The sequence below is a fragment of the Salvelinus sp. IW2-2015 genome, unplaced genomic scaffold, assembly GCF_002910315.2.
Source record: "Salvelinus sp. IW2-2015 unplaced genomic scaffold, ASM291031v2 Un_scaffold4672, whole genome shotgun sequence".
NCBI classification, from domain to species: Eukaryota; Metazoa; Chordata; class Actinopteri; order Salmoniformes; family Salmonidae; genus Salvelinus; species Salvelinus sp. IW2-2015.
The window spans coordinates 71,702-88,087 of NW_019945941.1; the positions used below are offsets into that span (position 1 = coordinate 71,702).

A 16,386-nucleotide genomic window follows, 5' to 3' on the forward strand; every position below is an offset into this window, starting at 1 on the left:
CTGATGGTATATTATTATATTAGTGACTACCCTACTGATGGTATATTATTATATTAGTGACTACCCTACTGATGGTATATTATTATTATTATCTTTCAATGAATTAAAACCTTATCTTAAAAATACTGTGACAGTATATAATGCAAGAAAGTAATACCGTCCTCATTTAGAGAGGGGCTCATGTTGTCTCCAATTATTGAGATTCTCAATATATATTTAATATATTTCACACGACTTAACACTGATTTGGTAATGACCGCTTTAGTCTGCAGCTGGCATTCTCTTTCTCAGTGTTAAAAAGTCCACGCAAAGACATGATGTTGAAATGCTTTGGTTTGAATCTGACTACATCTAGTGGATTTTATAGCTTGTTCAAACTAATTCAAACACCACTAGTGACATCTGCTGGTATACTGCTGTAGGAGATAATTCCATTTAGTAAGTACAGTATAACTACATGTGACCTCAAACAAAAATAAATTTTCCACAAAGAAACAAGAACACAATACAAGGCCACTTCAAAGTTGATACAGAGAATGAATGTTATCTGATTTATTGCATTACTGCATTTGATCATTACTTAATCTGAAGTCATCACGGCTTAAAACAGGCCATTCAACAGACTATTGATTATTGATTGACTATTGGTGGATTAACACTCCATAGACACTAGTCTAGTGGTATCGGAGCCAGTAACTTGACCTTGTCTGTCAAAGGCTTAGTACCAGTGCTCTGTCACACTGGCCTGTCAACCCCTCTGTCTGGCTATTTATAACGCATAGACACACTGCAGAAGCTGATCAGAAAGGTAGGACAGTAGTCAGAAGTGCTTACAAACATAACTCCYACTGACAGAGACAGAGGGACACAAAGAGGCACAGAGGGTGAGTAGGGACATTAAGCTTATTTTTCTGTTGAATTTTGATATAAAATATTACCGGGCAATWTTTTGGTACTTTGCTGCACTACTATACTAAGAACATGTGTGTTTGTTTCTATGAGCAAGAGTGAGATGAATACTGTTTTAAAGTGGTCAAGTACAAGAGATTTGGACAGAATGATAGAATTAATTCAGGAGATGTGAAAATCATGCCCACACATTAAATAAGAGTTTGCAACTTTCTGTTTGTTGTGGAGGATATACAATGTAATACTTGTTATTGTCTCTGTCAGTGGGGGCTGCTGAGGGGAGGACGGCTCTTAAAAATGGCTGAAACGGAGCAAATGGAATGGCATCAAACACATGGAAACCATGGAAACCATGYTGTTGTTTATACCTTTCCACCCATTCCGCTCTTCCCATTACCACGTGCCCATCCTCCCCAATTAAGGTGCCACCAGCCTCCTGTGGTCTCTGCCTTTAGGTTCCAAGTATACGTTCCCATTGGCCTATTTTCATTGGTTTACTTTTTGAGATGGTGAAATTCTTCTGAACGAATAATATTTGTCGATATGGTGAGTGTATTTGATGAGATCTCGGTGTCAAACTACACAGTTAATCATCAAACTACAAAGTCCACCAACCCCATACGGTAGGATATTCAACATGACAATCAAAAACGCCAAAAAAACAGTATTCCTCTCTCTCCCTCTGTAGGTGAAAGGCAGTATGTTCCCAGAGGAGCTTCATCAGCACTGTGAGAGGTGTTACAGCCTCCACTGCCAAGCCCCCGTGAACACCTCTGTCTCCTGTGTGGTCATTAAGTGTCATCTACATTGTGGCGCTGCCTTCCATAAGTGTAAGGAGGAGGAGCACCAGTTACTATGTCCCAATGAGATGGTCCCCTGCCTCAACGTTGACTACGGCTGTCCCTTCACCATGCACCGCCACAGGCTAGCCAAGCACCTGGAGGTCTGTCCCGCTAGCACTGTCATCTGCTCCCAGCAATGGATCCGCTTCCCAGTGGAAGACACAGACTCTTCCATCTACAGGTACGCTGTGGTGTGGTGTGGTGTGGTGTGGTGTGGTGTGGTGTGGTATAATCTGCTGTGGTGTGGTGTGGTATAATCTGCTGTGCTGTGGTATAATGTGCTGTGGTATAATGTGCTGTGGTATAATGTGCTGTGGTATAATGTGCTGTGGTATAATGTGCTGTGGTAGAATGTGCTGTGCTGTGGTATAATCTGCTGTGCTGTGCTGTGGTATAATCTGCTGTGCTGTGCTGTGGTATAATGTGCTGTGGTATAATGTGCTGTGGTATAATGTGCTGTGGTATAATGTGCTGTGGTGTGCAGTGGTGTGATGTGATGTGGTGTGGGAAGACGGATCCCCATTAGTTCCTGCCAAGGCAGCAGCTACTCTTCCTGGGGTTTATTATGGATCCCCATTAGTTCCTGTCAAGGCAGCAGCTACTCTTCCTGGGGTTTATTATGGATCCCCGCATTGTTCCTGCCAAGGCAGCAGCTACTCTTCCTGGTTTATTATGGATCCCCATTAGTTCCTGCCAAGGCAGCAGCTACTCTTCCTGGGGTTTATTATGGATCCCCCATTAGTTCCTGCCAGCAGCAGCTACTCTTCCTGGGGTTTATTATGGATCCCCATTAGTTCCTGCCAAGGCAGCGTACTCTTCCTGGGTTTATTATGATCCCCATTAGTTCCTGCCAAGGCAGCAGCTACTCTTCCTGGGGTTTATATGGATCCCCATTAGTCTCTGCCAAGGGCAGCAGCTACTCTTCGGGTTTGATATGAATTATGGATCCCCATTAGTTCTGCCAAGGCAGCAGCTACTCTTCCTGGGGTTTATTATGGATCCCCATTAGTTTGTGTCAAGGCAGCAGCTACTCTTCCTGGGGTTATTATGGATCCCCATTAGTTCCTGCCAAGGCAGCAGCTACTCTTCCTGGGGTTTATTATGGATCCCCATTAGTTCCTGCCAAGGCAGCAGCTACTCTTCCTGGGTTTATTATGGATCCCCTTATTAGTTCTGCAAGGCAGCAGCTACTCTTCTGGGGTTTATTATGGATCCCCATTAGTTCCTGCCAAGGCAGCAGCTACACTTCCTGGGGTTTATTATGGGATCCCAATTAGTTCCTGCCAAGTCAGCAGTACTACTTCCTGGGTTTATTATGGATCCCCATTAGTTCTGCAAGCAGCAGCTACTCTTCCTGGGGTTTATTATGGATCCCCATTAGTTCTTGCAAGGCAGCAGCTCTCTTCCTGGGGTTTATTATGGATCCCATTAGTTCCTGCTAAGGCAGCTACTCGTTCTGGGTTTATTATGGATGCCCATTCGTATTCCTGCCAAGGGCGCAGACTACTCTCCTGGGGTTTATTATGGGATGTCATTAGTTCCCTGCCAAGCAGCAGCTACTTTACCTGGGGTTATTATGGATCCCCATTAGTTCCTTGCCAAGGCAGCAGCTACTATTCTGGGGTTTATTATGGATCCCCATTAGTTCCTGCCAAGGCAGCAGCTACTCTTCCTGATGTCCAGCAAAAATAAGACAGTTAATACAATTTTAAAAATATTACAAAACATTCACAACAGATTTCAAAACACACCACATATCTACAGCACAAAATCCATGTGTACGTGTGTGTATAGTACGTATGTTATCATGTTTGCTGTTCCATATTTGTACTATTTTCTAAATTGTAGAATAATAGTGAAGACATCAAAACAAGGTAAACATATATGGGATCATGTAGGAACCCTAAAAGTGTTAATTAAAACAAATTAACATATATTTTATATTMGAGATTCTTCAAAGTAGCCACCCTTTGCCTTGATTACAGCTTTGCACACTCTTGGCATTATCTCAACCAGCTTCATGAGGTAGTCACCTGGAATGCATCTCAATTAACAGGTGTGCCTTGTTAAAAGTTAATTTGTGGATTTTATTTCCTTCTTAATGTGTTTGAGCTAATCAGTTGTGTTGTGACAAGGAAGGGTTGGTATACAGAAGATAGCCCTATTTGGTAAAAGACCCTAGTCCATATTATGACAAGAACAGCTCAAATAAGCAAAGATAAACAACAGTCCATCATTACTTTAAGACATGAAGGTCAGTCAATACGGAAACGTTTCTTCAAGTGCAGTCGCAAAAACCATCAAGCACTATGATGAACCTGGCTTCAATGAGGGCCTCCACAGGACAGGAAGACCCAGAGTTACCTCTGCTGCAGAGGGTACGTTCATTTGAGTTCACTGCACCTCAGATTGCAGCCCAAAGAAATGCTTCACAGACATCTCCACATCAACTGTTRAGAGGAGACTGCATTAACTTGTTATGGCTGCAGGGGGCGTATTGAAAAACTGGAAAATATGTGKAAATTTTCAAACGGCCTCTTAATCAATTTTTGCTCTTACAATATGCATATTATTATTACTATTGGATAGAAAACAGTCTTTAGTTTCTAAAACCGTTTTAATTATTTCTCTAAGTGGAACAGAACTATTTTTACAGCCCATTTCCTATCCGGAAGTGAGATTTCCAAAATCGATGTCGCTCTTCAAGCCCTTGTCTATAAAAGGGCATGTCACATAGGACTGTAGAAACACGTCATACGTCTTCCTCTGGGTGTCATGCGGAAGTGAGAGAAGAAATCACTTGATTATCTCGTCCTGGATTTGAACACAACCTCTTGGAGTCAGTGTTGCGCAGTTTATTTTTCTTTCTGGGCGCGAAGTAGGACCTGGACTCGGCTCCTGGAAAACACTCTGTAAAGGTGAATATGATCTCTGGCTTCGATTTTATTTGATACATGTCACAATATCATCCTAAAGTATGTTATTTCAATATAGTTTAATTATATTATTGAAATMTATTCTGGACTTTAGACGTAATGCGACGCAATAATTTTTTCAAGATGGAGAGGTTAGCGTCGCACTGCCAGTGTGCTTGCTAATTTCAAAGCGGAAAATTGTTCGTTCGATCGAAAATAAAGACTTCTAGAACAAAGGACCCCTTGAGAACCATCTGATGGAGATCAAACAAAGATAAGGACCCAAAATTTGGATGCTTTTATTCATATATCTGTCGACACTGTCTATGCTACCGTTGCCTGAAGTCAATGCTGTTGTGAGTTAGCCTATTTAGTAAGCTAAATTGACGATTTTAATTTATATATTGTTTTTTTTTATTTTTCTATATATTGTGTTTTCGCTTTAAAACACTTTCAAAAATCCGGAAATATGCGCTACTATTCGCACAAGATCTTTCTCTTTCATTAGCATTCCCATATATTTTGCTCTGAAAATGTTTTATTGAGGCTTAAATTAGTAGTTGACGTTCGGTTCTGTATTTTCTCTGGCTACTCCCGTCGATTTCTGACTGTAGCTATGATGGTAGCAGTAAATTGTAGTAAAATCGTTTTATAGCTAAAATATGCAAATTTTTTGAACACATAACTAGGTAATTCTTTTGTAACAGTATAGGATGTCATCTGAGGTATGTTCTTTAGTTATTTTAGGTTGGTTCAGTTAGTAGGTATGGCTTGTGCATGCTACTTGCATCCAACTGTGCGCTGTAAATGTTCTTCCTCCTTATGGTGTAAGCTAACATAAAGATATGTGGGTTGTTTTCTCTGTTAAAACATTTTATAAAAATCGGACATGATTGGCTGATATTGACAAGATGTTAATTTTCAAATGCCTGTATTGGACTTGTTATATGTGTGAAAGTTAATATTTTAAAAAAAAAGATTTTGAATTTCGCGCCCTGCACTTGAGCTGGATGTTGTCATAGGTGTACCGGCGTCGGGCTGACGTCGGGCTGCAGCCATAACAGGTTAATCAGGCCTTCATGGTTGCTGCAAAGAAACCGCTACCAAAGGACACCAATAAGAAGAAGAGACTTGTTTGTGCCAAGAAACACGAACAATGGACATTAAACCGGTGGAAATCTGTCCTTTGGTCTGGAGTCCAAATTTGAGATTTAYCCCTTACACATATCCAGGCTGTGTAAGAGCTATTTGACCAAGAAGGAGAGTGATGGAGCGCTGCATCAAATGACCTGGCCTCCACAATCACCCGACCTCAACCCAATTGAGATGGTTTGGGATGAGGTGGACCGCAGAGTGAAGGAAAAACAGCCAAAAAATGATCAGCATGTGTGGGAACTCCTTCAAGACGGTTGTAAAAGCATTCCAGGTGAAGCTGGTTGAGAGAATGCCAAGAGTGTGAATGAAGGCTACTTTGAAGATTCTCAAATATAAAATATATTTTGTTTAACACTTRTTTGGTTACTAAATGATTCCATATTTGTTTTCCTTGTTCCGATGTGTTCACTCTTATTCRACAATGTACAAGATGATAAAAAGAAAGAAAAACCCTTGAATTAGTAGGTGTGTCCAAACTGTTGACTGGTAATGTACTTTATCTATTTTTAAATCAACATTTACTGCTTGCATGAGTTTCTTGATGTAGAACAGAGTTCCATGTAGTCATGGCTCTATGTAGTGCTGTGCACCTCCCATAGTCTGTTCTGGACTTGGGGACTGTGAAGAGACCTCTGGTGGCATGTCTAGTGGAGTATGGATGGGTGTCTGAGCTGTTATTCCTTGTCACCCATTCCGAAACTAACTGCAGCTCTTTGTTAAGTGTTGCAGTCATTTCAGTTGCTGTAGTAGCTGACGTGTATAGTGCTGAGTCATCTGCATATGTAACCGGTGCTGTACTGCACCGCTGTAACTCTGCGTTGTGTGTGGTTGATTGAGACTATAGACGTGGACTTTGGAGATCAGATAGTTTTAATCAAGCACAATTCACTCGCTGCATCCTGCATCTGCATCCAAAAGAAAATAAAACATTTGTAGAGCACATAMGTTCTGTGAATCATCGCCTCTTTCTCTCATAGTGCATCAACATGATTTTTGAATACAAAAATTAGTACAGCCTCTCCTTATTATACATAACATATTTTACATAGATAAAACCACATACCTGCATCCAAAAGAAAATAAAACATTTGTACAGCCTCTTTCTACAACAGATGCACAATACAAGGGACTGGGATCGTTTMAGGAGCTAGCCATCGTTCACACATACAATAGCCTGCTAATACCTTAGCTAGCTATTAACCACATGTTGAATTCAGAATGTTGATATCATCCTAAAAAGTACAATTACAAGTGCATCTTAACAATACCATCCACTTATGAGTAACCTCTAAATATACAACATTATTCATGAACAAAACACTGTGTGTATGACTTTGTGCTTAAAATATTCAAACTTTTCTGAAGACGACAGAAAAAGCGTGCCTGCCTCTCATAGTGCATCAAAATGATTTGAGCACGAGCACGCAGGGCATAACATAAGTACACACTCCCCAACTCCCAAATCAACATGACATATTAAAGGAGTTTACTGCTATTGCTACAGGACCACCCTGGCTGACCCTGAGAAGCAGCTGAACGTGTCCATGGCCCTGAGAGACCAGGAGCTCCTCTTCAGATGCCTCAAGATGAAGAACGTCTTCCCTGAGCTGATGGAGAAGGTAATGCGTCCTGCTGTGATATTGTTTTACATATTTCTGTTAATATTTTGTTAATAGTTTAGTAAAGTTTTCTGCATCAAACTGGCTAGCTTTGTTGTCTTCTTTCTGAAGGTGGAAGCAGAATCTGCTCAGAAAGAGATAGATGTAGGGGTCACCAGCTCTGCAGGTGAAGGTTGTAGTTCATTAGACCCCAGTGAAGCAATGGAAGATGGATATAACGGTTATGGAGATGGGATGGAGCTGGAGAAGGAACTGAGTCAGGAAGAGAGGGAGGCCTTGGCCAAGAACAAGGACGTGGCCACTCTCCAGAACTACAGCTCCTATGAGACCATGTTCAGAAAAGAGATGAAGGGATGCCAACAAACCGTCAAAAACATGGAAAAGAAGTTGAATCCCGGTGATGGTGAAGAAGAGAAAGCATTTAGCTTGTCAAATGGTCATGGAGAGCTGGATGGGGATGGATCATCCAAGGAGTGCCAGGAGAATGGAGCCACTTCACGTGCTGTAGACGTCACCAGGTCTGGCCTTGCACCGTGGCAGGACGGGGTCATGGAGAGACTGCGTAGAGAGGTCACCACTGCAGACTACAACATGTATTTGGCCCACCATGGAGCTATGCTGATCAACTTTGGTCAGCTTGCCGCCTGCACCCCAAGGGACAAGGACTTTGTTTATGGAAAGCTGGAGCCCATAGAGGTTCAAACTGTCAGAACGTTCAACGTTCCCACGAGCTACCGGCCGAAACGGATTCACATGCGCGACCCTTGGTCACCGATGGTCAACAAGAGTGTTGACACGTCAGATCTAGGCGTGTCCGTAGAAGATCTTCCAAAGTGTGATGAAGTCAATGCAACTTTGTTGTGCTTCTTGGAGAAAGAGCTGAAGGGTCACAACATCTCAGAGGGTGGAGGAGCAGACGGCTTCTATGTACACATTGGAACACAGACTTACAACATCCCATCTGCTCCGTTCAAACCTGAAGCCTCTCTGGCAGACATCATCACAGACACACACAAAGGCCTCTATGTCCAGATCCAAGCTGAGGACATAACCAGAAGACACAACTTTACCAACTCTGCCTTTAGTTACCTCTGTGGCCACGTCTTCCGCCGCGATGAGTACCACACTCACTTCAAGAACGTGCACTTGGACATCCAGTCCTGCCTGAACGGCTGGTTCGAGCAGCGCTGTCCTCTAGCGTACCTAGGCTGCAACTACAGTCAGAGCAGGTTCCATCCCGCAGGTCAGAGAGCCACAGTCACCTACCGCCAGGATCTCAGCACCTTCAGCCTCAAACCAGAGGGCCCCTCAATGCTGTCCGACTCTGAGAAAACCATCAGCATCACCTCTGACAGGAAGCATCCCTGTAAACTGGACCTGTTGAGCAGACTTCCTTTTGAGATCCTCCATCACCTGGTAGGGTTCCTGGACAGCTTTAGCCTGTCTCAGCTGTCCCAGGTGTCCCAGTTGATGAGGGAGGTGTGTGTCACACTGCTAGAGGAGAGAGGGATGGTCTATCTGAAATGGGAGAAGAAGACCTCCCATGAGGGGTCTTCATGGAAATGTAGAAAACATGTGAGTACTTTGCCTGAATTTAAAATATATACATATGTTTTTAAGGGATGGAAATCATCCCTTTTAGTGTTATTACATTGTCTTGTCTTATCTGGTATAGAGTCCATGGTTATTGAATGTAAATGAACCACCAACATATTGTCTTAATAGGGCGTTGGGCCACGAACCAGAACAGCTTCAATGCACCTTGGCATAGAGTCTACACGTGTCTTAATAGGGCGATGGGCTACCACGAACCAGAACAGCTTCAATGCACCTTGGCATAGATTCTAGAAGTGTCTCAAACTCTATTGGAGGGATGCGGGACCATTTGTCCACGAGAAATTCCATAAGTTGGTGTTTTGTTGATGGGGGTGGAAAACGCTGTGTCAGGCGCTGTTACAGAATCTCACGTACATGTTCACACACACACACACACACACACACACACACACACACACCTGTCTCTTATACACATCTAGATGTGTATAAGAGACAGCACACACACCATTTAAATATTCCACATATTCCACATATTCCACATATTCCACATATTCCACATATTCACACACCATCCACATATTCTCCTATGAGACCCCTCTTTCAAAGTCACTGAGATCTCTTCTCCTAGCCATGGTAGCCAAAATAACGGGCAACTGAGCATTTTATACATGACCCTAAGCATGATGGGACGTTAATTGCTTAATTAACTCAGGAATCACACCTGTGTGGAAGCAACTGCTTTCAATATACTTTGTATCCCTCATTTACTCAAATGTGTCCTTTGTGTTGGCAGTTACCTGTCTATACTGTACGCATACAGTACCAGTCAAAAGATTAGACACACATTTTTACTATGTTCTACATTGTAGAATAATAGTGAAGACATCAAACTATGAAATAACACATATGGAATCATGCAAGTAGCCACCCTTTGCCTTGATGACAGCTTTGCACACTCTTGGCATTCTCTCAACCAGCGTCATGCGGTAGCCACCTCTAATGCATTTCAATTAACAGGTGTGCCTTGTTAAAAGTTCATTTGTGGAATTTCTTTCCTTCTTAATGCGCCTGAGCCAATCAGTTGTGTTGTGACAAGGTAGGGTTGCTATACAGATGATAGCCCTATTTGGTAAAAGACCAAGTCCGTATTATGGCAAGAACAGCTCAAATAAGCAAAGCTAAAAATGACAGTCCATCATTATCAAATCAAATCAAATCAAATGTTATTAGTCACATACACATGGTTAGCAGATGTTAATGCGAGTGTAGCGAAATGCTTGTGCTTCTAGTTCCGACAATGCAGTAATACCAACAAGTAATCTAACCTAACAATTCCACAACTACTACCTTATACACACAAGTGTAAAGGGATAAAGAATATGTACATAAAGATATATGAATGAGTGATGGTACAGAACGGCATAGGCAAGATGCAGTAGATGGTATAGAGTACGGTATATACGTATGAGATGAGTAATGTAGGGTATATAAACATAAAGTGGCATAGTTTAAAGTGGCTAGTGATAACATGTATTACATAAAGATGGCAAGATGCAGTAGATGATATAGAGAACAGTATATACATATACATATGATATGAGTAATGTAGGGTATGTAAACATTATATTAAGTGGCATTGTTTAAAGTGGCAAGTGATACATTTTTACATAATTTCCATCAATTCCCATTATTAAAGTGGCTGGAGTTGAGTCAGTATGTTGGCAGCGGCCACTAAATGTTAGTGGTGGCTGTTTAACAGTCTGATGGCCTTGAGATAGAAGCTGTTTTTCAGTCTCTCGGTCCCTGCTTTGATGCACCTGTACTGACCTCGCCTTCTGGATGATAGCGGGGTAAACAGGCAGTGGCTCGGGTGTTGTTGTCCTTGATGATCTTAATGGCCTTCCTGTGACATCGGGTGGTGTAGGTGTCCTGGAGGGCAGGTAGTTTGCCCCCGGTGATGCGTTGTGCATTACTTCAAGACATGAAGGTCTGTCAATCTGGAAAATTTCCAGAACTTTGAAAGTCTATTCAAGTGCAGTCGTAAAAACCATCAAGCGCTATGATGAACCTGGCTCTCATGAGGCGCGCAAGGAAAAGGAAGACCCAGCGTTACCTCTGCTGGCAGAGGGAAAGTTGCTTAAGAGTTTAACTGCACCTCCGATTGCAGCCCAAATAAATGCTTCACAGAGTTCAAGTAACAGACACATCTCAACATCAACTGTTCAGAGGAGACCGCGTGAATCAGGCCTTCAGGGTTGAATTGCTGCAAAGAAACGACTACTAAAGGACACCAACAATAAGAACAGATTTGTTTGGGCTAAGAAACACACATTTAAATGCATTCCAGGTTACGACCTCATGAAGCTGGTTGAGAGAATGCCAAGATGGTGCAAAGCAGTCGTCAAGGCAAAGGGAGGCTACTTTAAAGAATAAAATAATTTAAATTTGTTTAACACTTGTTTGGTTACTACATGACTCCATATGTTTTATTTCGTAGTTTTGATGTCTTCACTATTATTCTACAATGTAGAAAATATAAAAAATTAAGAAAAACCCTTGAATGAGTAGGTGTGTCCAAACTTTTGACTGGTACTGTATGCAGTGGCAGTTGTAGCTTGTATGGCTCCCTGGGCGAACCCACATTCAGTGCCCCCCCCCCGCCACCAAAAAGAAGAACGCACCATTCTGCACTAACTGTCATTTTTATTCAGACATTTGAAACAACACAAATAAATAATCATAACATTTAAAACTACATAAATATAAAAATATATACAACAATAAGACAAAAAAAGTAACAAAGACAAATAGAAACAAATTTATGTTGATTTGGCACTCGAGCATCAATACATTACCCATCCCCCAACACTGTCAACCAAGAGTCGAGACTACATTACCCATCCCCCAACACTGTCAACYAAGAGTCGAGACTACATTATCCATCCCCCATTACTGTCAACCAAGAGTCAAGACTAAACCAGTTCACCTTGGTGTTGTGCAGACTGGTTTTATATTATTCTTAACCATTTCGCACAAACCAGAAAAAAATACAACAAAATGTCTGTGAAACTATATATTCACAGTATTATGAATGYAATGTGGTTTATTTGGTAGCATTTCGTAGTGTGACTGATTTTACTAATTGCATTAGTACTGTACAAAGTTAAAGGTGCACTATTTGATAGATTCCCCCGCTCCCCCTACCTCGGGCTTCCAGAGGGGAGACCTGAGGTCAACCTACCCATGTCGCCTAAACCTATACAGTCCGCCACTGACTGTCCTATATATATATATATATAAATAATTAAAATACATACATATATACACAACAGCAACCTAAAGACTTTCCTATCTCTATCCCCACCCATCCCCTCCAGAGGTAGGCAGGCCTATAGCCTAAAGTCTATGGTAGGACCAATACTGGTGGATGTAGACCTATTCGTCCTGCCATAGGTCTACACTTTCCTTGGAAAGTGAAAGGTAGAATGAACATGTGTTTGGTTGTAAACATGTCACTGGTTCTAAACAAAGCCTAAGGTTGAAACATACTGTTGTTGTTCGGTCATATGATTTGTCTCTGTCTACTGAACCCGCCAGGTGGTCCGTCAGTCACCGTGTGATAGCATAGTTACCAGGTCACCCTAATATGACCGCCCAGACCTAGGAATGGCATACAGCCACATTCTCTACATCTCTTCTGGACAGAGAAATGGATCCAGCCTAGTCTGAGGGGTGCTTCCCAATCGGCGCCCTATTCCCTATTCTCTGAACTACTGGACTATGTAAGGTAATAGGCTGCCACTTGGGATACAGACTAAATCTCAGTCTTGTCCAAACAGGAACCCTATTCCCCATATAGAGCTATGGTCCCTGGTCAAAAGTAGTGCACTATGTAGAGAATAGGGTGCCATAGCGCCCTGGTCAAAAGTAGTGCACTATGTAGAGAATAGGGGGCCATTTGGATGAATTCTAGTCCTATGACAGCTGTTGCATTGTAAAGAGCCCCCTGACTACACCCTGCATTCCTCTCAGACACGATTATGAGTTGAATTACCCATCCCAGTGTTTGGCACCAACCAATCAGAGAGAGAGAGCTAGTCTGTGTGTCCTCGGGACAAAGAGCCAATGATATCAGTGGTCTGGAATGCCACCAAGCCCTTGTTCCCAGTCAGCTCTGCCACACTAACGACTCAGTTATCTCATAACTGGCTCCAGCTCAAATGGTACCATTGTCCCTTTGTAGTACATTTGTTTTGATCAAGAACTGTAGCACACTATTGGTAGGGAATAGGATGCCAACTGGGATGCACATACAGACAACAGGTTGCTAGGCAGGAAATCCATACACATCAACAATGGGAACAGTATAAACCTGCATACGGAATAAACAGGATTTTGTTACCAATGAAATAGAGCTTCATATCAAGATGTACCATCAGAACTTAGTATACTACAATTATATTTTACTAGGAGTTTTTCCTGACCATGTGTCTCGAGAGGCTATGGGTTTCGAGTTGTTCCTGACTACGTTGCTTGAGAGGTCATAGAGTTTAGAGTTTTTCCTGGTCAGATCACATCGTCAGGAAAAACTCCTTGACCCACTCTAATACTTTGTGTAATAAAAAACATTCTCTCTCTCTCTCTCTCTCTCTCTTTTTCTCTCTGTCGCTTTGGTTTCCTAAGGTATGGAAGTTTAGCAGTCTGTTTTCCAAGGTGGACAGGTGGTGCTTTGACGATGTCCCCTCCATGTCTGAGCACCTGAAGGTCTGCCCTTTCTACCAGAGAGAGGAGCTCAGTAAGCCTGTAAAACTAGCCAGTATGGAGGGGACCAGAGAGAGACCCCAGGGCCTACTGGACCTGCTCCAGGAGTGTGATCTGCCTGTAGCAGACCAATGACATTATAAGGAGTGGGCGGTAGGTAACCCAGCAGCTAAGGAGATGGACCTGTAGCCGAATCCTGGGCCGAGCACTCGATTGATCTGAGGGGTGCTGATTAAATCCTAACAACAATTCCCTACTGATGGGCCTTGGAGCAAGGCACTGCACTGCAGCTTGACCCTGTGCTCCTCTCAACTGTGTGCGTGTGATGTATTCTGGGAAAATGAGCAGAAGACTAAGGTCCCTTAATAAACCATGTAGAAACACTCTGTAAGAGCTTACAATGAATCACTGTTACTAAATGTGTAAATGTCAATAAGCAATCTCTACAAAGTAATTAATGCATTTATAAACACTATTTTGCATGATTTATAAATGATTCATAAACACTATTTTACATTATTTATAAATTATTTATAAACACTATTTTAATGATTTATAATTATTTATAAACACTATATTACATGATTTATAAATTATTTATAAATTATTTATAAACAATATTTTACATGATTCATAAAGTATTTATAAACACTATTTGATTTATAGGAAAATGAATACGGTTTTTGATCATAGTATGTTAACAATTTGTAAATGATTAATAATGTACCACTAGGGTGCTTATGAAGCAGTTCTAAATTAGTTATTGTCATCTCATAAGATTATTTATAAAGTCTTTGTTATTTATCTAGACAAGTCAGTTAAGAACAAATTCTTATTTCAAATGACGGCCTAGGAACACTGCCTTGTTCAGGGGTAGAAGATAGATTTTTACCTTGTCAGCTCGGGGATTCGATCGTGCAATCTTTCGGTTACTAGTCCAAAGCTTTAACAACTAGGATACCTGCCACCCAAGTTAATGGTTGATTAATGGTTTGACTCACCATTTATACACATATTTATACATTTATTTACTGTATATGTGTCATAAATGGTATATTTATTGATTGTTAATGAGTGCAGTTGTAAATGTGACTATATGCACTTACTAATACCTCAGTTGATAATTAATGTAGAGCCTTATAAACTATGTACTCATTCTTAATTAACTCTTAATCAATTCTTAATTAACTAATAAACTAATTAACTAATTCTTAACTAATTCTTAATTATTTCAATCCCCTAATAACCCTAAAGAGCTGTACACCAGCGGTTGGAAACGGTTCAGGGATTTCTTTTTCTGATGAACAGATTCAGAACCATGAACAAATGTGATATATAGTGGTCCGGAACATAAACTTTATTTTAAAAGTATGGGAACCGGTTAATAACATTATGTTACGTTCAATCCCACAATAAAGACAACAAAGCCCACTTTGTCACTCAGATATGTTTTCAAGTCTCTATCTGCCAGCTGAAATCTTTGCCAGTGTGTGTGCTGGCAACCTGCCCGTCTCCTTTGAAGCTTAGGCTACTGTAACCTACTGATGTTACAAGCATGTTTCAGAAATTAGGGAGAAAGATTTTTAATTAGAGAAGAATGGATGAATTTTCTCAATGCTAGTTAGAGATACTATAGTTATCACATTTTATATCAGATTAATTAACTACAAAGAGGTAAGAAATGCTAATTCTGGTACCACTCTGCACACACAATCTTGTTAACTGCCTAGCTAGCTAGCTCTGGTCCAACGTTAAGCCGACTTTTGGAAGTTCCGACATTCAATYTTCCTCCATAGAAGCCAACAGAACAGAGACTGCAAAGTCGACAAAGGCCCAGGCCCAACAAGCTGCAGCTAGTGCCATTTTGAGGACTGATGACAACATCTCTCCAGATAGCCAGCAACAAGATTCTGCCACGGAAATGAAAGAGACTGTAATAAAAAACTATCAACAATCGTTTTGATAAGCTCTAAACAAAGTTTGAGTCTCTAAAGACAGCACAGGCCGAACTGAATTGGCCATGTCTGATCAAGACACCCTGATAGGAGGCCTGGAAACCATCTGTGCTCAGCTTAAAAAGAAGAATGAGCTCACCAAGCCAAGGTTCTCGATTTAGAAGGCAAGAGTCGCAGGCTGAACATCAAACCCGTGGGGATTTTGGAGGACGAAGAACAAGAGAAACGCACAGAGTTTGTGTCCAAGCTAATTCCCAAGATCCTGGGTGACGACAACTTCCTAAAGCCCCTCATCATTGACCGTGCACACCGCTCTCTACATGTGAAGCCCTCACCAGGTGTCAAGCCGCGCACCATAATCGCAAGGGTACATCACTTTCAGGATAAGGAGCTCATTCTACGAGCTATGGAATACAAAGGCCAAAAGGTTTTCACCTTCCCCGACAACACCATGGAGGTGATGGAGCAATGTGATGCAGACCATGAGAGAGGTGGAGGTGAAATACAGCCTGCGTTTTCCAGCCAAGCTACATGTTCATCACAATGGCATAACAAGAGTCTTCACCAAGCCCGAAGAGGCTGCAAGCTACGTTTTAAAACTACAGAAAACCCCCTGAAAGGGTGAAATCCCTCGCCACAAATGTCTGGGATATTGACTGAGTAAACAGTGTTT

General features: G+C 41.6%; 1 protein-coding gene and 1 long non-coding RNA gene across 2 annotated transcripts; one reads left to right on the forward strand and one right to left on the reverse strand.

The window, feature by feature from the left end:
* Nucleotides 1-1,173: 1,173 nt before the first annotated feature.
* Nucleotides 1,174-13,893, forward strand: LOC112077543 (F-box only protein 40). Its single transcript, XM_024144044.2, has 4 exons — nucleotides 1,174-1,932; nucleotides 7,326-7,440; nucleotides 7,552-9,015; nucleotides 13,681-13,893. The coding sequence occupies exons 1-4, from the start codon at nucleotides 1,610-1,612 to the stop codon at nucleotides 13,891-13,893; spliced, it is 2,115 nt and encodes a 704-aa protein (XP_023999812.1). The 5' UTR covers nucleotides 1,174-1,609.
* On the reverse strand, nucleotides 11,681-16,386 carry LOC139026393 (uncharacterized). The gene is made up of 2 exons (XR_011478173.1): nucleotides 14,141-16,386; nucleotides 11,681-14,110 (listed from the first exon to the last, which is right to left on the reverse strand). It is a non-coding gene; the product is annotated as an uncharacterized lncRNA (long non-coding RNA).

Coding starts and splice junctions, on each gene's coding strand:
- LOC112077543 (XM_024144044.2), top strand. CDS start 1,610: ATGTTCCCAGAGGAGCTTCATCAGCACTGTGAGAGGTGTTACAGCCTC. Junction 7,441..7,551: donor TCCCTGAGCTGATGGAGAAG/GTAATGCGTCCT, acceptor TTCTTTCTGAAG/GTGGAAGCAGAATCTGCTCA. Junction 9,016..13,680: donor CATGGAAATGTAGAAAACAT/GTGAGTACTTTG, acceptor TGGTTTCCTAAG/GTATGGAAGTTTAGCAGTCT.